Source organism: Oryzias melastigma, linkage group LG10 (assembly GCF_002922805.2).
Source record: "Oryzias melastigma strain HK-1 linkage group LG10, ASM292280v2, whole genome shotgun sequence".
Lineage (NCBI taxonomy): Eukaryota > Metazoa > Chordata > Actinopteri > Beloniformes > Adrianichthyidae > Oryzias > Oryzias melastigma.
This window is the reverse complement of record NC_050521.1, coordinates 13,287,369-13,307,656: the sequence shown is the minus strand read 5'-3', so window position 1 is coordinate 13,307,656 and position 20,288 is coordinate 13,287,369. Positions and strand designations below refer to the sequence as shown.

At 38.4% G+C, this 20,288-nt stretch overlaps 3 protein-coding genes across 4 annotated transcripts; all 3 read left to right on the top strand.

The window, feature by feature from the left end:
- Positions 1-5,529: 5,529 nt before the first annotated feature.
- On the top strand, positions 5,530-9,707 carry rtn4rl2b (reticulon 4 receptor-like 2b). Its single transcript, XM_024284203.2, has 4 exons — positions 5,530-5,911; positions 7,006-7,232; positions 7,318-7,551; positions 7,812-9,707. Exons 1-4 carry the CDS (start codon positions 5,863-5,865, stop codon positions 8,685-8,687), a joined length of 1,386 nt encoding a protein of 461 aa, XP_024139971.1. The 5' UTR covers positions 5,530-5,862; the 3' UTR covers positions 8,688-9,707.
- Positions 9,708-14,018: 4,311 nt separating this feature from the next.
- Positions 14,019-15,518, top strand: selenoh (selenoprotein H). The gene is made up of 5 exons (XM_024283608.2): positions 14,019-14,092; positions 14,354-14,477; positions 14,618-14,760; positions 14,975-15,093; positions 15,278-15,518. The coding sequence occupies exons 1-4, from the start codon at positions 14,077-14,079 to the stop codon at positions 15,079-15,081; spliced, it is 390 nt and encodes a 129-aa protein (XP_024139376.1). The 5' UTR covers positions 14,019-14,076; the 3' UTR covers positions 15,082-15,093; positions 15,278-15,518.
- An 823-nt stretch (positions 15,519-16,341) lies between these two features.
- On the top strand, positions 16,342-19,466 carry clp1 (cleavage factor polyribonucleotide kinase subunit 1). 2 transcript variants are annotated; one of them, XM_024282852.2, is made up of 6 exons: positions 16,342-16,432; positions 16,726-17,000; positions 17,111-17,218; positions 17,307-17,426; positions 18,089-18,226; positions 18,342-19,466. In XM_024282852.2, the coding sequence occupies exons 2-6, from the start codon at positions 16,728-16,730 to the stop codon at positions 19,026-19,028; spliced, it is 1,326 nt and encodes a 441-aa protein (XP_024138620.1). In that variant the 5' UTR covers positions 16,342-16,432; positions 16,726-16,727; the 3' UTR covers positions 19,029-19,466. The 2 variants fall into 2 exon arrangements, with proteins under 2 accessions (XP_024138620.1, XP_024138619.1); XM_024282851.2 differs by having other exon boundaries at positions 16,369-16,477.
- The last annotated feature ends 822 nt before the right edge of the window (positions 19,467-20,288 follow it).

Here is a 20,288-nt window from a genome sequence, read left to right as displayed (position 1 = left end):
GTATGTCAGAAGCTTGATCATTGCTCTACAGAAAACAAACAAGATCTCACCACAGATGAGACAGAAAAAGATGAATGCTAACGATTTATTTTTTTTATTATTCTCTGAAGGCATAAATGTGTAGAATTCACTGCTGAATTAACTGAAAATGTCGCTCATTTTGTACATTTGCAATTCAAAAGGGGCTTTTTCAGTCATATTTTGAGGCAAGGTGTTAAAAAAAATGTAATCCCCCACACCAGCTCTTCCTGACACACGTTAAGCCCAGAAAAGACTCGATGCACCCCGCAAACTCTGTCACATGAAGAATGTGTACATGCCTGTGCTGTATGTGTGTGTTAGGGAGCATGTGCACAGTGACAAGTTCCTCCCTTGCATGTGCGTCATCTGTGATCACAGCTTCATCATCAACGATGAAAAAAAAAAAGAAACAGACTTGCATGAATATGGTACAGATTTAGGAGGAAAAGTGGGCGGAGAGAAGGACAAAAATAACTGTCCATCAATGAGACAGTTTGTTATGCGAACACCAACTTTTGATTTGACTGAATCTGCTCTAAAAATGTCCCTCTGACACACAGAGAACACGCTTCCAGCATCTGAAATCAGCTTCCTTTTATTTTTGAAACAGGTGGGAAAATTATAAAAAGGATGCACAAGTTTTGTTTTCATGGGCGACAGACAGCTAAGAGGAAAACAAATCATCTGTAAGCCTGAATAATCGAGAGTCTGAGCAGCTTGAGCTCAAACGAGGAACCTATTGATGCTCAGCTCTGAGCAGCAACACTAAAGCAAACCAAACTGCATATTTTAATCATTTAGTCAAGCTGAGAAGAACATATATTTTTAAACTTCCACTACAAAAAGCTCTACTCCTGCTCCCGATGCTGTTTTGGTTGATTTTTGACTGTCAAAAATTGTCGTTTGAGCATAAAAAAGTTAATTTCTGAAGGTTTATTATCAAATATAGTGGATAAAAACATACATTTGTAGAATTTGTATTAACTGTTGTAGGGTGAAAATAATTTTAAAAATGACGTCTTACAAAAAAGTAATTTCTTCTGCCTTTTGTTTGTCTTTTTTTCAGTGAATTCCATTGAATTTTTCCTGAAAAATGTGCTACATTTAGATCCTACAACACATCCATTCATCTTCATAAACACCTGAATCCCTTTCGGGCTCAAGTCAACCCTTTAAGGTGATGGTGGGGTTTACACTTAACAGGTCGCCAGTCTGGTGCAGGGCCACACAATCGCACCTGGGGGGGATTTAGAGAGGTCAAGGAGGAGCCCATGCATGCATGAGGAAAACACATAGATCTATATTGTTAATTATTAATATAATGTCAATGGGATAGCATGCAAACTTCACGGAAACTTCCCAGCTGAGATTTGAACCACTGAATAGCGAGAGCGCTAATCACCTGTCCTGTTATTTGTTTATTTATTTAGCAAATGAAAAGAATCATGACATAAGACAAGATAATAAAACCTGAATAGTTACATTGAATACAGTACAGCATGCAGGGAGGTGGAAGAAGCCAAAAAGGTTTATGTTGAGACCACCTCCAGATGAGCAAAAGAAAAAAGAAAGGAATGGAATCATATATTCCAAAAAAATAAAAAATAAAATAAAAAAAAAAGAAGTCACATAAAATAATTATTTGGTAAACAGTTTCTTTTTCAATTCATTTTTGTAAAGTGACAAGGAGTCTCCAGTAAAAAGTAGGTCAGAGTGAGTATTTCATGGTCTGGGTCCATAATGTCTTGTGAAAAATTGTTCATGTGTTATTTTTTTACAGAGATAAGTGCATGAGTGTAGGATCCTGTCTCGTTAAATGGTGGTAAATTTGTTTACTAAACGTGAAGTCATTATTTTATGTGTGAAGGCCAACTGGTATTGTAAAGTGCAATATATACAAATGTACAGGTCAGGAGCAAGTTAATAAATATGTCTAGTATATCCAATGTATTATTAAAGGTGATCTGTGTGTATTCCATTTTCAAAGTTGCAAATCTCACAATTTTATTTTTTGTAGTAACAATTTGTATAAGTAACCAGTGAAAGTGCATCCCCAAACAGTATGTAAGAGTAGACTAAATTATAAACATTCTGGATCAGCAAAGTGTAGTATTTGGAAAATATGATACATTTAGATATTTTCTTGCATACAAGTTTGCACAATTCTGGGAGATTCAGGTGGAATATTTAATTTGTAATGTCAGTTTGAAAGTTTTAAAAAATTTAATTTCCCTTCACAGTGTTGCCTTGGCCTGAAAATACAGAGGTATGTCAGGAAGGGCATCCAGATTAGAACTGACTAAACCACCTGTGCACAGCTGTCACTGATTCGCTGATGGTATGAGGTGAAAGATGAACAACAATGAATTATTTACAGCGTACGGTCACTTTTATCCAATACAGAAATATTTCAGTTGATGTGATAAATGAAGACATAAGGACTAAAAGCAAGACATTCAAACGTTCACTTGAGAGAAATGTGTATTTGTGTATTTGTGCAAATGGCAAAGGCTGCATCCTCCAGGCTAAAGACCGCCCAGCCTGTTACCAGAGCACACCATGACAGCAGAGGAGGATTACATTCAGCAGGCTCTGAATCACCTCCATCTTCCATCCAGGCATCATCTTCCACGAAAAAAAACTCTCAATTCAGCAACACACCAAACCATATGTTACAAGCTGATGGCTCCTGATGGATTATTAAACCAAAACACAACTGTTTATGAAATAAAGCATTGAGAAGAATTTCCTTTTCAGAAATTTATAGTTTTTAATCAACATTTTTAGCATCCTGGTCCTAAAAAAAAAAAGCAGGTGTCTATTTTTACCCAATAGATTAAAAAACACTCAAAAAACATCTGCTTTAGTTGAGTGGTAAATTTGTTTTATCTATTTAACTGTGACTTTTTCATTATTTCATCTCACAGCTTTAGATCTTCATGTAAATATATTTTCCTACAACTGTTTGAATTCATTTCAAGTGTGTAATTAACTCATTTGAAAAGATAAATACAAAATGTGATTAATTTGATCGGGTTAAAATACTGACAAAAAAATCAAAGCATCCTGCAGGATGGAGATTTATGAAAATAAAAAAAATCCTTGAAGATGGATTTCAAAGTTAGGAAAAAGAAAAAAGGCCTCATTATTGTTTGTTTTATGTACAAATTAAATCCTTGGTGTATAATTTACAGACATGGTAGAGGTCACAAAATAAATAAACAAGCAAAAACTAGTTCTTAGGAGACTTGAAAGAGAGCTTTCATAATTAGGTTGCAAACATGAACTTTACACATCGAAGCTTCTTTTCTGATACTAAATATCAGATGATTCATTTTCTTGTTGACAAAGTCTTCTCAGACCTTTACTGTCCCAAAGGACACCCACATTTTGTGTGATTCATACATTTCTACCAACTTCTCGCTGCATTTAATAGCCTGGATTTCAAAGGACTTTTTGTGCTTTCATTGTGTTGTTTTTTTTGTTTTTTGCTTATTACTGTGTATAAGTTAATGCATCGTCGTTTCCACTTTGAGAAAGTTTTCTTCTGGGGGCCAGTTTCTGGAATTATCTTCCTCCGTCCCCCATGGGGTGATGCAGACTCTCCACATGGAGGGTCCTCAGCACTTTCCATTAATGCGGCGTGTGTGGTGGTGCTCACACTGATGGGGTTGGGGGTGGGATGTATAGAGACCAAAACATGTTAATTTTGGTCGGGGACAGATCCTTTGAACATGCTGTGTTTACACCAGATCAAATGTCAAACTCCCCGTGATTCATTTCTGTCGCAGCAGGCAAGTGAGAGGATGAAAGGGAGGGAATCCGGGAGGGGGTGATGTGTGTTTGTGTGCAAATGCATACATGCACTTTGATTTCTCATTGCAAAACTTGCAAACCTGCGAGAGACCACGCACACAAAAACGCTCTTAAAGCTGCTGCGTCCGCTGTTGCAGCACCTTTGAAGATGGAGACTGTAAGACAGTGTTCTTTACTTCTCTCTTCTCTCATCAGGCCCACAGCCCTCTGATGGAGGCTGCATGGCAGATAATCAAAGTGCCTCCCTCATTCGCTAGTTCGCTGCCAAAAAACGGGGTGGTTCCACTTTCTTGCGGAGTTGGAGTGACCTTCCACGGAGCAGGTTGTGATGAGAGAGCGTTCACTTGGGAACAGATGATGTGCATCATGGTGGACCTGGTCCCGACCTGTGTCATGCAGAGAGGACTCATTAATGAGTAAAGCTAGACCCGCCTTGGCTTGGACGCTTTGTTCGGAGACCTCGACCCACATCCCACCCACGGCCTGCACTGATGCTTCTCCACGGGAGTTGACTGCATTTGCAGCAACATGTAAAAAGAAAAAAAACAGGTTGAGAGTAAATCCACACAGAGGTGTGCTTAAATGTGAAATTACTGTTATAAGTCAAAATAACAAAAGTAAAGGGGTGCAAAAAGGCTTTCCTGCGTACTTTGGAAAAACTATTAAGTATGATGTCACAGTTTACTTTTTGTGAGGTTAAGGTGATAAGGCTAGTTTATCTTTCTTCAAGAATTCAGTGTTCGATCTGTAATCATTAAATCTAGAAAGCCAAAACTTTCACATTTCACAAGATATTTTTATAACTATTGGAAAGTGTCAGAACTTTGTACAAAAAAAATCACTAAAAAGATATTTTGTATTTAATAAATGGAAGGGTGCTTGAGTGATTAGCCTTGAAAATGTCACCGAAATTAACTTGATTGTAGTGTTTTTTAATACTTACTTTGCACATCTTTCAGTCTAAACCCCCCTTTGACCTAAAGCCATTTGATCTGACTGTCACATTTTGTTTAAAAAAAAAACTGCAATACATGAACATGTACATTTACATGTAATTACCACCCTAGAATACAGATAGGCAGATGATTCACCAAATCATCGAAAAATAAAACCAGACATGTTTTTGGCAGGTTCTGGACCCCCATGATGCCATCAAGTTCATTTGTATTTGCTATGACAAATGAGCCAAGAAAGAGAACGAACGCTGTGTTAATGCAACTTGTTGTCCAGCATGTACTGTACCACAACAATTTGTCAGTGTCCTGTCATCTCTCCCCCCTCACACAAATGTAGCCGGTCCATATGTTGCCTTAGATCATTTCGCTCCACCGCTGGGCTTCCCTTTCATGTTCATCTGTTCCTATGACTTGTAGGCGGCGGCTCTCGGCTTCTTTCCAAAGTGGCCCACACTGAACAAAAGAAGTTCGGATAATAATGCCAAGTGAGTTTTCTCACCTCTTCTGCTGTGAGTGGATGAAACTACAAATGGGCCAAATCAGTGTTAAAGTGAATTAACTCTTGATTTTCTCCAGAACCTGTGGTAGTTTGATGTTGTCCACATCCCACCTCCAGCCTTCATGGTATTAAATGAACTACTGGCTTGTTGCAGTAAGAAAATGTAGTGTTTTTTTCTTAAGCATGTACATATTCTGAGATGATTCCAAGAAAGGCTTAACCTTTAGGTCAGCAGTGGCAAACAAATAAAATCTCTTTTGGAAAGCGGTGCCTTGTCACCACTATGATGGCAGTGGCCGAGCCCTCCCTTTCCACTGCCTTTCTTGTCGTTTCCTTCGGAGGCACCCCCCGCTCCTCCTCCTCCTCCTCGGATGACGCGGAGAGGATCCTGCGCTGCCCACAGAAGTGGGCGAAGAGCGGACCGCGGGTATAAACAGCTTCCAGGGACTCCTGCATGTCACTGCGTGAAGCCGCAGGGACTCGGTCACCAGAGCTGAACCTCAGCAGAGATAGCAGCAAGCAGGCACTTCCACGCCGCGCAGGCTAACTCGCTTTCGGCTTTGGTTCGAGATGGAGACTCGTTGGACCGTGAGGGCTTCCAGCGCCCGCAACTTTAAAAGTAAGTTACTCATCATCCCTTCACTATTTTCTTGAATAAAATTTCGAGATTTTATCACAATTGTATGTTAAATATATAACAAAAAAAATTGTTTTCAACATTTCAACTCTTACGTGGTTTACTTCGGTGCGTAAAACTACATTTACGCACGCTTTTTTAAAGTTTCAAATGTACTCTCTGACTGACATAGAAATGATTTTCCCACGTTTTGTTGAGCATTTACATGTAATTTACAATGTACCAAATTGTTTGCCTCCACTGTTGAGATTTTGCTGATCCAATCTCTCCAAATCTCTTTTACGCACCGAGAGTTGCGATCGGTTGACCTGTCCGCGTACCACATTGAAACTTTAATCCTGATCTCGCTTAGTCATCTAACGAAATAAACTCCAGAAAACTCTCTTGTTTGTCCCGTAACTTGAAACTCTAGTACTCTGTGTAACGTTCAGCGGCACGCACAGTGCAACCTTTCAAGGGGTCAAGGGGTTAGATGCTGGAAAATTTTACGCACAGAAACTGAATGGGAACTTCATGACTTTTTAATGCTTGTACAATTCCAGAGTTGACCACTTCTGTACACAGCCACCTGAGCTGTGCCAAGAAGCTTCCTAATTATTCATGATATGTGAAACTTATCTGGATCTTCTTACCTTGTGTGCCCCCAGCTTTGGCACGTCTCTGGAAACATCCTTTGGATGTAAATATGAAAAAACCATCAGCATTCTTTTACAACTTTTTTGTTAAAAATATGTGTTTTGGAGCAGATTCACAGCCTTAAAATCTAGGGTTATGTCACTTTGTGAAGTGATTATATGTTTATGAATAAGTTAGTGATTTTTTTTCCCTCTTTTTGTTATGTAGCCTGATGAATTATATATGAAGCTCAAAGTTCCCTTTAACAAGTCACGGGTGAAAGCTCAGCACAGCCTAAAAGGAATCACAACAGCTTTAACAGAAGAGAAAAGCTGATGGAAAAAGTCTCCCTGTCTTTTTCTGCCACTCATCACCTAGTACTGCTGCATCCCTCCATCTTAAAAAAAAAATATTGTCGTCCTCCCAGCATTAATGGTCAACATCTGTCTCCTTTTCTCCAGGTGGACTGATACTGTGGTTGGTTCTGTGGTTGGTGGTGGTGAAGCCAGGCGGGGTTTCTGCATGCCCCAGATTATGTGTGTGCTACCCCACGCCCATGACGGTCAGCTGCCAGTCCCAGAACCTCACCATAGTGCCAGCTGGTGTGCCCTACGACTCACAACGTGTTTTCCTGCAAAACAACCGCATCACAGAGCTTCGCGCAGACTCTTTCGGCTTTGAGACACAGGTGAGTGTTTTTTTCCCAACACTGTTTATCCCATCCTATTTTAAAAAATGTGTCTTCATTCACATCTCACTAAATTCTTCTTCAGGTGCTTTGGCTGTACGGCAACAACATCACATGGATTGAGGCTGGAGCTTTCAGTAACCTCAGAATCCTGGAGGAGCTGGATCTGGGTGACAATCCTTCCCTGCGGCACCTGGAAGGTGGAGCATTTAGGGGCTTGGAGAAGCTGCAGAGCCTGCACATGCATCGCTGCAAGCTGGCAACTCTCCCCCATGACATCTTCCACAAACTGTACAGCCTGCAGTTTCTGTACCTGCAGGTAACAAGGAAACAAACACGAACACTAGTGTAAAAGTGTGCATTGACAAATAAGTCACTGTGAAAGGTTCTAAAGTTTTTCTATGGAAAACGTTCAAAGATTGCTTTTGCCTCAGTGAGTTAAAGACAATAAAGGAGGATGTAAACTACAGTCATTGAATTAGTGCATTTGCCCAAGCTGAGTTTAGGATGAAATTTGTATTGGAAAACCTAATTACTGTACGTTTTCAGCTGTTTCATGATTTCTTCATGTTTTGACAGGAAAACCAACTCCACTTTCTGCAGGATGATCTGTTCTCCGATCTGGTCAACTTGACCCATCTCTTCCTCCATGGGAATCGCATCCGCGCTCTGTCTGAAAACGTCTTCAGAGGCCTGGTCAACCTGGACCGCCTCCTGATCCACGACAACCGCATCCGACAGGTCAACCGGCGGGCCTTCCGTGATTTGGGCCGCCTAACTATCCTCTACCTGTTCAATAACTCCATAGCTGAGCTGCCAGGCCAGACCATGAAAGATGTTCAGGGTATTCAGTTCCTCCGCCTCAACGGCAACCCCTGGTCCTGCGGTTGTGAGGCCCGTGCCCTGTGGGAGTGGTTCCGCAAGGCTCGCATCTCCTCTTCTGAGCTTGTGTGCATCTCACCATCTCAGCGCCGCGGCCAGGACCTTCGATTCCTTCGGGAGATGGACTTTGCCAACTGCCCTCTGCCCGATCCAGGCTCTCTGGCTGGAACCACCACAACCACATTCAGCACCAAGACCCGCTGGTGGTTCTCCAAACACAAGTCAGCATCTGCCTCCAAGGGCTCCTCCTACCAAAAGAGCACCGACGGAGTAAAGGCCTTCCCCTTCTCCCCAGTCAAGCCTCAGTATCCCCCTAAAATCCCCTCTGAGGTCATTCCCTCAAAGTATGAGCTGTCAGAGGATGAGGCGGCACTCCCCAAACTGGAACCAGAAGAATACTGGGCCAACTACGGCAACGAAGACTCCTCGATCCGCTGCTTTGAGCTGGAGTGCGCTCCAAGTTATGACAGTGCAGCTTTTCCCTCATCCTCCTCCTCAACCATCACCCCATCCCTGCTCTACCTGCTCTCCATTTCTGTAGCCACGTTTGTCCTCCAGCTCCTCTTCAGCTGAACTGCTTTCTCCTTTACAGTCTTTTTCAATCTCTTCTGCTGATCTTTGGTTTTTCTTCCGACTAAAAACTGCATGTTAGTTCTCCTGGACGCTCCGGAGGAGCAACACGGATGCAGAGACGAGACAGAGAGATCCGAGAGTTAGATGAACTGAATTAGAGAAGAGCAAAGTACCGATGCTGGTAGTTGCTCCGTAGTTCAGACTATAAGGGATCAGATCATGAGAAAGCTGTGAACAACGCAGGCGTTGTGACACATCAGTCAGAGTTCACCATTCATCTCAGTTTATCACATGAAATTAAACTGATAGACAAAAATAATGTAGACCAGGAAAAACGTAGAATCTCACATGGATATTGGCCTTATTGTAAATACATCTGTACATACATCCACTGTACATTGTATATTAAACCAGCTGGATTTTTACTTTTATGAAACGACTGCTTTTAGTGATTAAAAAAACACGATTAGAGTGCAAAAAGAAGGCAAAGTCAATGTGGAAATGTGTTTCGTTCTCTATCTTTGTTTGTCTCTGATAATTTAAGGACTCTCCTGGATGAAGAGAACTTCATTGCTGAGCACCACAAGAGTTCCTCAGATTGTGTGTTTTTATTTATTTTGTTGGTATATGTTTGGAGAAAAAATGACCAGAAGAAGAAGAAGAAGCTTTGATCACTGAAGTTGAGCTAAAGTGCAGTTAATCTTAAGTGTCTTGGAGCAGGTTAGAAAAGAAACCACCTGAGTCCTGCACAACTCTGTTGTGTAACACTTGATGAGACCGGCTTTTCTCAATCGAACTATTTATAAAGGTCTAACTTGGTCATTATTTGTGGAAGAAATGTTTTTCTCATCAGTCTCACTTGTTAAATCTCCGTCCAACCTGAATCATAATTGTCGGTTTTTGGTTTTAACATGGAAGAAGATACTGTGACGTTGAGTGATTTTGTGTTTTTTCAAGAAAAACAACCACTAGTAAAGTGTTTTACTTTGTTATAAAATAAAGAAAAACAGAAATGAAGCAGTTTCTTTGTCGTGTCATCATTGTCTTATACAGTATCCTATAAAAGTGATAACACAAAAGCATAGATGGCAAAACTATTAATAAATTGCTAATAGTTACTAGTATTTGGAGATCACCTACTTAAATTTCCTTCCTTTTTTTGCAGCTTCTTTTAGTCTTTTATGAATAATTTTGCTGACCACAAACAAGAATCAAATACAGCTTAATTTGGGAAATTTTAAGAACTAAACCAATTTTACATGTTTTATTGAAATAAAAAAACACACAAAAGAACCTGAAAGGAGTTCTGGTTCTTTCCCAAAACCATGAATCTCATAGATCAGGGATTTCTCTTTTCACACTTTCATGGTAAAATGTTTGGAAATCCTCGGATCGCGATGCCAGGCGCATTTTTAACACCTAGCAGGTGGTGACTGTTTTGCATCTGTGTCAGGAGGCTCACGTGCGCTCCAAGAGGAGGAAGTTGAACAAATATGGACAATCACTGCCCACCCCAGTCGCTTTTCTCACCATGTGCAGCCAACACAGCTATATCAGGGCACATCGCATTATGAATACAGATGAATAATGTTCTCGCTCTTGGCTTGCGTGTGTTTAAGGGTCCGGTGGGTGGGCTGAGATGTGATTCAGGGAGGGAACACACCAGGATGAAAATGTGTTGATGTGTCCCGGAATCAGCACACCCCCTCAACAGACCAGCTCTCACCATCGCAATCATTATGGTGATGATCAAAGCCCTACATTCCCTTGCAACTTCATGTGCACACAGAAACACACATGTCAAGTGCACAAGTGCAGAGAGGCAAGAAACCACTCAAATGTATGCTTTTTTTCCAAAATGGAGATCTAACTCTGGTTTCCTTCAAAAAAAAGCTGACAACATTTTCATCTCTGGATCATTGATTGAAAAGTTTTAACTTTACAGAATGCTAAAACTCCCTCTTTCCCAACGAATCCTACAGAGAATGACAAAGCTTAGAACAGATTAGTCTTTTATTGAGTCCAAGTGAATCAGTAACACAGACGAAGCTCTGACAAACTCTTCAGTCTGAAATCCTGCCGATTTCTCTGAAATACTCCACACGCGGGTCCAGGAATGGCACCTGTTACTCCACTGATTCTTTGGCTTGGGCCAACTATTTTTCCTTTTTTTTTTCTGTCTGTGCTTGGTTGCCTAGCAACTGCTTGGAGGCAGGAAGCAATCTGACCTTGCGAACTCAGTAAAACAGCAAAACCAGAAATGCATCAGAAAATGTGCAAATCGATAAAAACTAGATAAGGTTCTTTGTTTCTGCATCATGATCGTCTGCATTTTTCACACGTGCATGAGCATAATATAAATCTATATACTTTTCATCATGCTAGACTTTTGCCTAAAATCTATTTTTCCATACAAATATCTTTATTTATTAATGTATTTGACAAAAAAATAATTGATTATATGATTATAATTGCTGTTTTTTTTGCATATTTTACCCCAGAAGTTTATTTGTTGCATATAAAATGAAAAAAAGAAATGTTAAATTAAGTAGTTTTCCAATCTTTAGGGCAAAGTGAAGCTTTCTGTGAAGATTTTAGCCCCTGCAGATCACAAACTTTCACTACAAAACTAGTTTGGTCATCCTTCCTATTTTTCTAAGTTCCTCTTTCCTGCCTTCACACAAATTGTTGTTATTCCATAGAAGCAGTTTCATGGGCGATTACAGGAGATCATTGTTATTTTTTTGTGCAGGAGTTAAAAACAAGCCATTATTGGAGAATTTTCCTCTGATGCTGCATGCCTACTCAACCTCTCGCATCCAGCTTTAGAAGCATCTACTTTCCCTCTTCTGCCTTTGATTTGCTGTCACGGGCTTTGTCTTGAGCCCCCTCACTCCAGCACATCTCTCCTCCCATCGTTCCCAAACTGTTGTGCGCGCTGTTGCAAGTGCGAGTTGACGTGCCTGTTTGCGTGTTTGCTGACGTTCACCTTCACATGTGTTGTTTGCAGAAGACGAACCCAGACTCCGATGGACGTCAGACGGTCCAAGAAAGGAAGGAAGCCGGCGGAGAGACTTTCTGGAGGATCAAATAGATCCTTTGCGTCCCACAGCATGAATACATTAAACCTGAGGAATTACCATAAACATACAGATTAACAATCTAAGCTGCTCATCTGTTGTGGTCATTTTCCTCATTCTGCAAAAACTTGAATAGTTACAGAGAGAAGGGAAAACATGCAACCAAATTTTTACATTTGTATTGTTACAATTTAATGTCTCTGCATTAAGACAAAGCAAAATGATCGTAGATGCAATTTAATTTGTGACAAAATATCTTAAAATAAAATGGCACAATTGCAAAATTTCAACAAACTGTCATCGCTGCTTCTGATATGACACTTTTTCATGCATTTTCCTCCATAATAATTATACTCTTGAACTGAAATAAGCTTTTTTGCTGCTTGAGCAGCAGAAAGTGGTGCATGAAGCCCATCTAGCAAATGTAAATAATATTATTTAAACTTATCGAAGGGACTTCACTGAAGAAAGATGACTTGAAAATTCATCAAATTAGGATATTAGTACGATGAGCCTGACTTGTTCTCAATGTTTCTGTGACATATCATGATACATACAAAATCAAGAAAAAACTTAGACATTCTATGAATATTGTTATATTAATTTAAAAAATGATAAAATAGTAAAAAATTGCCCTTTTTTGTTTTTTAATGGTTTTTTTTGGTCTGCTTAGAGGTCTCAATCCCGAGAATAAACTTTAAGTAGAGAAAATTAAGATGCAAGGTAAAAATAAGTTTCACCCTCATTCAAAATGGCAAAATATAAGAGTGTTGTAAGTCAATGTGTGTGACTGGATGTAATGTATTACGTTACTTATCACTTGTTACACATTGTTGAGCATTTGAGAGGGTTTGATCAGTTTAATTTGCAGGCAAGAAATAAATGTCCTTCTCCGTTAGAGAAACCTTTACATTCAGTTTTCTGCAGTCTAAAAAGACTGAAGTCCAAAGAAATCCAAAATTAATAAGATCTTAGCTATTTGTTTAGAACTATCCAAACATTTTCTTCACAGAAAGGTCCCACAAAAAGTGGAAGACTATTTGGATGCTCTTTGGTAATTGTTTATGATTAATTTTGAATGTAATTGGAATTATTTTAAAACCAACAATTTATTTAAATATTAATATTCATAGTTTGTTAAACAGTGAGTTTGTCAACTCCATAAGAGAGTTATAAGATAGTATGCTGGAAACAAAAGAACAAAAGCAGAATGTTTAGATGAGCATTTGAGTCATCCCCTCCTCCTCCTCCTTCTGAGACTTCATTCTGGCACAAACGTATCTTGTGACGTCTTTTGGACAATGAAGACACTTTTTCTGCCCAAAAAAGTAAAAACAGAGGGATGCTATTCTGGTAGCAACATATTTGCTCTTGACTTTGGAGTAATCAGAGACATCCGTCTGTTGCTCCTCAAAGCTGTCTGTCACTTTCTTCCTGTTTGTTTGCTTTGGAGGCTGTCTGCTCTAAACAAGTGCATATTTGGAGATTATGAAAACCATTAGCAAATCTGAAAGTACAACTTGTTGCACGTGCACTGATTAAAAAAACCCACAATATTAATGTATCTTAAAAGGATAAAATCAATCCAGAAGATTAAATAAGAAAGTGATCTGTGTCACATTTATAAATACCTTGTTTGAATTTTGGGAGCAGATATAGCATATTAATAAGCCTGTGTTACAAATTAAAAAAATAAGAAAAAGCAATACTGCTGACAGACCTGCTATCGAGTGTAAACTTTATCCATGACATTTACCTTCAAATGTTATGTTAGAGCTCTAAGTCCTGTTGTCTTCTAAATTATATGATAGGTTTAGATTTCAGTGAGGAATATGCTAAAAACTCACTTTTCATTGTGCATAAAAATCAGTGTTAGTGTTTCGATGTTGCACAGCCTTACAATATATAAATGTTAAAAAAAAAATGAAGTAGACATAAAATGGATGGATGGATGGAAGTTCATGCTACTCAAGAAAAATTAAAAATTATTTTGTGTTTTATGGTTATATAAAAATCTGCACCATGAAAGAAAAACGTAATGGCTTCAAATTTATAGTTTAGTGAATAACTTACTTTTAAAGTAAGTTTAAACTCTTAAAATAAAAATGTCTTAATTTTTTTTTTTTTAATAAAATATGTTTTTTTAATATTCCAACTTAAAACTCTTCTAATTGAAAGTGAATTGTGGAGATCGTGCCTTGCAGTTTTTACTTAGATCCAGCAGGTGGCAGTAATGTGGCTGTTTAATGGGAATTGCATAAGTTGGACGAAGAAGAGTAAAGCTGAGCGCGCGCGAAACAACAACAAAGATGGCCTCCAAAGCAGGTATGTGTGTTGTTCTTTCGGGTAAAAAAGTTTTAAATTAATATTTTTCATGAAGTTTACGGAAATAAAAACTTTTACATGTCAAGTTATGTTTTATTCTAGACTTTATGTTGCAGTTTTGTTAGGTTTGATGTTTCTCATGTCACTCTTAGATTCTCTACAAAACGGGAATAACTCGTTTTTAAAGAGTTATGCTAAGTAAATGCGACCAAAAATCATAAATTAATTATAACTCAGTGGTTTTCTGATTATAATTTTTAGGTCGTCGAGGGACGAAACGCAAACCAGAAGCTAAAAAGGAGGAAGACAACACCTCCACTGAGAAGAAGGCCAGAGGAGAAGATGCCAGTGTTGAAGCTGGTTTAAAGGTGGTCATTGAACATTGGTGAGGATTTCCATCATATTAGAAAAAAAATGGCATCCCTAATCATTTGTTAATTGTCTGAATTCAACAACGTTTGACAAATCTAACATTCCCCTTTAATGAAAGCAGTTATGAAAGCATGGATATGTTACTTTTGGCAGTAAAAGCTGACGAGTGTACGGGCGTAATGCAGAGGAGGTGAAGTCTGCCCTCCTGGCTGCCCGCCCTGAGCTGACGGTGGTCTTCAACCCAGAGAAACCCCGCAGGAACAGCTTTGAGATCACTCTGCTGGATGGATCCAAAGGTGAAGGAGGATGAGACGGCTAATCCGAGAATAATTCTGCCATTTGGTGCCCAAGGGAATGCCATGCTCCCAAAGACCCAGTTTTTTCTGGAGTTTCTAGAAGCAGTGAAAATGTTTTGGTCGCATTCCTGGTACCAATAGCAAATGATTTTTAAACAATGTGCAATATATTTTTGCTAACCACCCTACATTCTTATTTGTCTGATCTTTGTAGAAACCCCATTGTGGACTGGAATAAAGAAGGGTCCACCTCGAAAGTTGAAGTTTCCCCAACCTGATGTTGTAGTTGCTGCTTTGAAAGATGCTTTGAAGACCAAATAGGTGGATGTGCAGGTTTGTCTACATTAAACACGGATTTAATATCAATTTAATAATAATAAAACAAAATTGACAATGTTATTACATTTCTAAGATAAATTTGAGATTTTTTTTGTTTTGGGGGTGAGGTTTTTTTTTTAAATGCTGTTGTGTTCTAGACATAATGTGATGTTTAATAAAAATCTCTCCTGATTTGTAGGAAATGCGATTGGTGGAAGCATAATGATGAAGAGTGATGAAGGAGATGTTCTCAGTCCCTCTTCTGACAAACCAAGCTCCAACCATTGACTTCTGGGCACACACTGCCACCTAGTGGATCATCTCTGCTTTCTCAAATCCTTCTGTTGAAAGTTTTTGTTCAAATGGTTCTACCTGTGATTTAAAGCTACGTGTTTTTTTTATTGGTGTAGCTTAATAAAAAGGAAAATATGTTTTCTCTAGTTTGTTTTTGTAGTGGAGTGTCATCTTGTTTATAAAAACTGGCATCATAAAAAACAAGCAGAAAAATCCAGTTGAAACTTCTTTCTGAAAACACACACACACACACACACACATATATATATATAGTGGACTTGATGCAAGAGATTTGCTCAAACCTTTTACTTTGTGGTTTTCACATTTAAGTATATTGTCCCAGCATTGGTAGTCTTTAGCACTTTCCGAAACATGGATTCAGACTGGTGATTCCAACAACTATACTATAAAACTAAAAAAAAAAAAAACAATATTAAAGATTATTGGGTTATCTTTAGGATCGACGCTCCTAATTTTAGAGATTTAAGAGATCTGATTCTCACAATACAGCATTATTAGGGGATATTCCTCATTTCCTTAAAAGTTAATCATTAAAGCATATTTTAATATACAGTTCTGTAAAGCTCCACAGATAAAGTTAGAAATTAATTTGGCTACAAGTCTTTCTATTAAACTGTCATTCCCTCTGGCCTTTTATAATGGTTATCAGTCAAACCTGTTTATTGGAGTGATAACAACTGATACATTTCAATTTAACTCCATAAGTCTAAAGTATACTGTTTCGCTGTAACCAAGTGGTAAGAGTTAAAAAAAAAAAACTTATTTAAAGTTAATTTTTTAAAAGGTTTTTGGTCCCAGGTGAGACTGACTTTAGTGAGGAGGGTCTGATTCTGTCAGGAGACAGTTAAGACAAGATCTGGAGTCTTAAAAACAAGAACAATTTAAAAGTTTTTCCTGCGTAAATAGAAAAAAAAAATCATGAACAATTACAACCACAAGGGGGCAGCAGGTGGCAATAAAGGGAGCAGAACACCGTTCTTTCATGCTATTGGTTGCTAATGCCGTGATGTCATCATCCTGCGTCCAACCATTATACCGGGTATACACACTTTTTGTACTGTGATAAGGCTTTTAATAGATGAATGTAAGTACACGCAGTGTACAACTTTCATATACGTTTGATAAAATATAGTATATTTGTGCCATGTTTATGTTATTATTTATCAGTTTACGTGTCAAAACCGCACATTTTGTTGCTACCTGCTATCGGTTAGCTTGTCTGCTGTGTGTGTGTTTGTTTACCTGTTAATATTTTCCCCCTTTTATTTTGAAAGTTGTATTTTAACTTTTTGCAGCTGTTAAAAAGTGTTTTAACACAGTTTCTTTTGCCAGCGATGGCAACAGAGTCTGTAGAAAAGAGTATCGACGATGCTCCGGCAAATGGCAAAGAGTGCACCAGGTTCGACCTGGAGAAGGAAACCGAGCTTCGGTTTGAGGTGGAAGCAGGAGAGGCCGCGGAGCAAGTGGAGCTGGAACTCCTCACCGGACTGGCGGAAGTGTTCGGTTCAGAGCTGAACCGCAACAAGAAGTACGTGTTTGGACCAGGATCCAAGATAGCAGTCTTCACATGGCAAGGATGCAGTGTGAATCTGCATGGAAAACCAGAGGTGAGTGGAAGGGTAAATGAGACTCGTCTTTTTGCCCAGTTTTTCATTTTAGCATTGAAGAACCACTTAGTAAGTAAATAGATAAAATGTTTTTTTTCTTTTTACTTCAGGTCGCCTATGTATCTAAAGATACTCCCATGCTGCTCTACCTCAACACCCACGCTGCCCTGGAACAGATGAGAAAACAAGCAGAACGGGAAAATGAGAGGGGACCAAGGGTGAGAAGCAACAAAAACACAAAATCCCAAGTTTATCTAGCTTCTCCACATATTTTGTATTCCAAATTAATATCTCCTATCTTTCCAGGTGATGGTTGTGGGTCCCACAGATGTGGGGAAGTCAACGGTGTGTCGAATGCTTCTCAACTACGCTGTAAGGGTTGGCAGGAGACCAACACTTGTGGAACTGGATGTTGGACAAAGTGGTGTAAGTTATATTTACATTTTCATAACTACTTTTTAACCTCACTACTATAGTTAAGAGAATGGTGTTTGATGGTACAGGTTATGCAGTTCTAATCTTTATGGGTTTTATAAACTCAAGTTTTCCGAAAGTAAATAGTTTGAATTTTAAAGCAAAGCTTGTTAGGACTTTTTCTGCTTGTTAGTTCTGAAGAATATCTTTCTGTCCTCTGCTACCCATTAAACTAAGTAAAATTTTGTATTATTTACTGAAATACCATAACAGAATATTTTCAAAGTTTAATCATAAATGTGAGTTTGTGACATTTGTACAGGACTGACTAGTGTTTTATGCATCATCTGTACCTGCTAGGGAGTTACCTTATCAATAATTCAGATGTTATTGCAAATTGATCTACTTTTTAATTATTTGTAATAAAGTTGGACTATGTGTTGCTCTTTTTGTAATGTATGCTTTTGTGTTATGACTTGGTATGATGTCCTCAAAATGTTTTTTTCTACTATATATATATTTTTAATTCCCTGTTGCAACAGGCACATTCTTTTTTTAAATGAGATACGTATTCATCATATTTGAACTGCATTGTAAATGTTACACAGTTCAAATATTAACTTTCATTATTTAATTATTTTTTACTAACATGTAACTGAACACTGCTCTTTTAGGTGTCCGTGCCGGGGACGGTGTCAGCGCTGTGCATTGAGCGGCCAGCAGACGTGGAAGAGGGCTTCTCTGTCCAGGCTCCTTTGGTTTATCACTTTGGCTCCACCACTCCAGGCACCAATATTAAACTGTACAACAAGGTTGGAACATTGTAGATCTGTACTTATTTAATGTTTGTAATTGACTGTCAACATTTATGCTGTTATTTTCTGCTGTTTTTTTTTTTTTTTTTTTTGCTTTTATCGTTATGAGTAGCTGACATCCTGCCTTGCTGAGATGTTTTCCCAGCGCTGTGAGGTAAACAGGAAGGCCAGTGTTGGAGGATGCATCATCAACACCTGCGGCTGGGTGAAAGGTTCAGGATACCAGGCTTTGGTCCACTGTGCCTCAACCTTTCAGGTGGATGTGGTGCTGGTTTTGGACCACGAGAGGCTCTACAATGAGCTTAAACGTGACCTGCCTCACTTCGTGCGAGTTGTGCTCCTTCCCAAGTCTGGGGGAGTGGTGGAACGCTCCAAGGAGTGCCGGCGGGAAACCAGGGATGAAAAGATCCGCGAGTATTTCTATGGATTCCGTGGAGTGTCCTACTACCCCTTTTCCTTTGAGGTGCGGTTCTCTGACGTCCGCATTTACAAAATCGGTGCACCGTCCATCCCAGACTCGTGCTTACCTTTAGGGATGTCTCAGGACGATACGCAGCTAAAGCTGGTGCCTGTCACACCAGGAAGAGACCTGACGTACCACGTGCTGAGCGTGAGCAGCGTCGAGGACGGAGATGAAGGAGCCAGAAAGAGCATCGTGGAGATTCCTGTGTGTGGTTTTATTGTGGTAACTTATGTTGACACTCAGACACAGGTGATGAAAGTGTTGTCCCCAGCACCCAGACCACTGCCCAGACATACTCTGCTTATCATGGACATTCGCTTTATGGACATGAAGTAAAGCAGATTATACTTGTGGTGAGAAGTGGGAATCTATTTCGGGATTGGGTTTGGTGCATTTGTTTAAAAGTCTTTTGTGTTTTGTAAAACATTTCCTAAGAAATCTGTAAAAGTTGTAAATTAGGACCTATTTTTAAACATTTATGTACAAATGTGACATTTTTCAAGTAATTTTTTGAATAAAATTACATAAAGCTTCTTGGAAAAAAAAGTATTCTTTGTAATAGAAAAAAGTATCTGTTGTTATTAACAACTGGAAACAGCTGGAAACCAGCAAAAATGCTATAACTATTACATGTTACACAAAAGCAAAACCTTATATATGCTCAACTGGTGTCTGGCTAAAATTAACACTGTAAATCAATTACTTGCTGATAAAGAAGAAAGGTACACATATGATCCTTCTTAAGTGAGTACAACATCAAATTTCAGCTGGTTTTTACACATTTGTTGCATTTATTAGCTCATAAAATAACATTTGATCTGTATTTAACACAAAACAAGATTTCTATTCTGGTGGTTAGCCTGATTTAGTGTATAAACAGGATTATTGGAACTCAGATAACTATCTAATCCTTGTATGTAAACATAGACGGCCTTACTAGAGGGAAAACTAATGTAATACAATAATTTTATTACCTTATAAGTATATTATTACCATAAAATCAAACAATTCCTATTCAAAATTAGATAGTATCCAGAAAAATATATTTCTCAATGTATCGATGTCTTACAGGTATGCTTTTTTTTAATATAGTATTATCTAAACATGGGATATTATTTATCTTGCATTACTCAAATTTCAATTCCAACAAAACATATATAATAAACTAAATTATATATTTTGACAAATATATATGCATAAGAGAAAATGGTCAGGAAAAGTCCCCCTTATAAATAATTTTAGCGAAATGTATTTAAAAATATTTTGTGTATAGAAAATATTCAAATAAATAAACATAAGTTATCAAATACAATTAGATTTTTTTTTGTTTGTTTGTTTTAAATTTATCCTTTCTAACTAGTAGGCCCCAGTTTTAATTTATTTTTACTATTTCAAAGTTTGGGATATACCATAAAAGTTATTCTTTTAAAAGACATTGTTAAACTCAATTTGTTTTGGAAAGATATATTTATACAACTTTAGATATACTTTCCATTTTGGTTTGAATATTATACTGAAACAGGCTAACAATAATCATAATGTAAAAATTAAATGTGTACACAGAAAGACGTGTTTCAAATCGTTCATTTCTAAAGT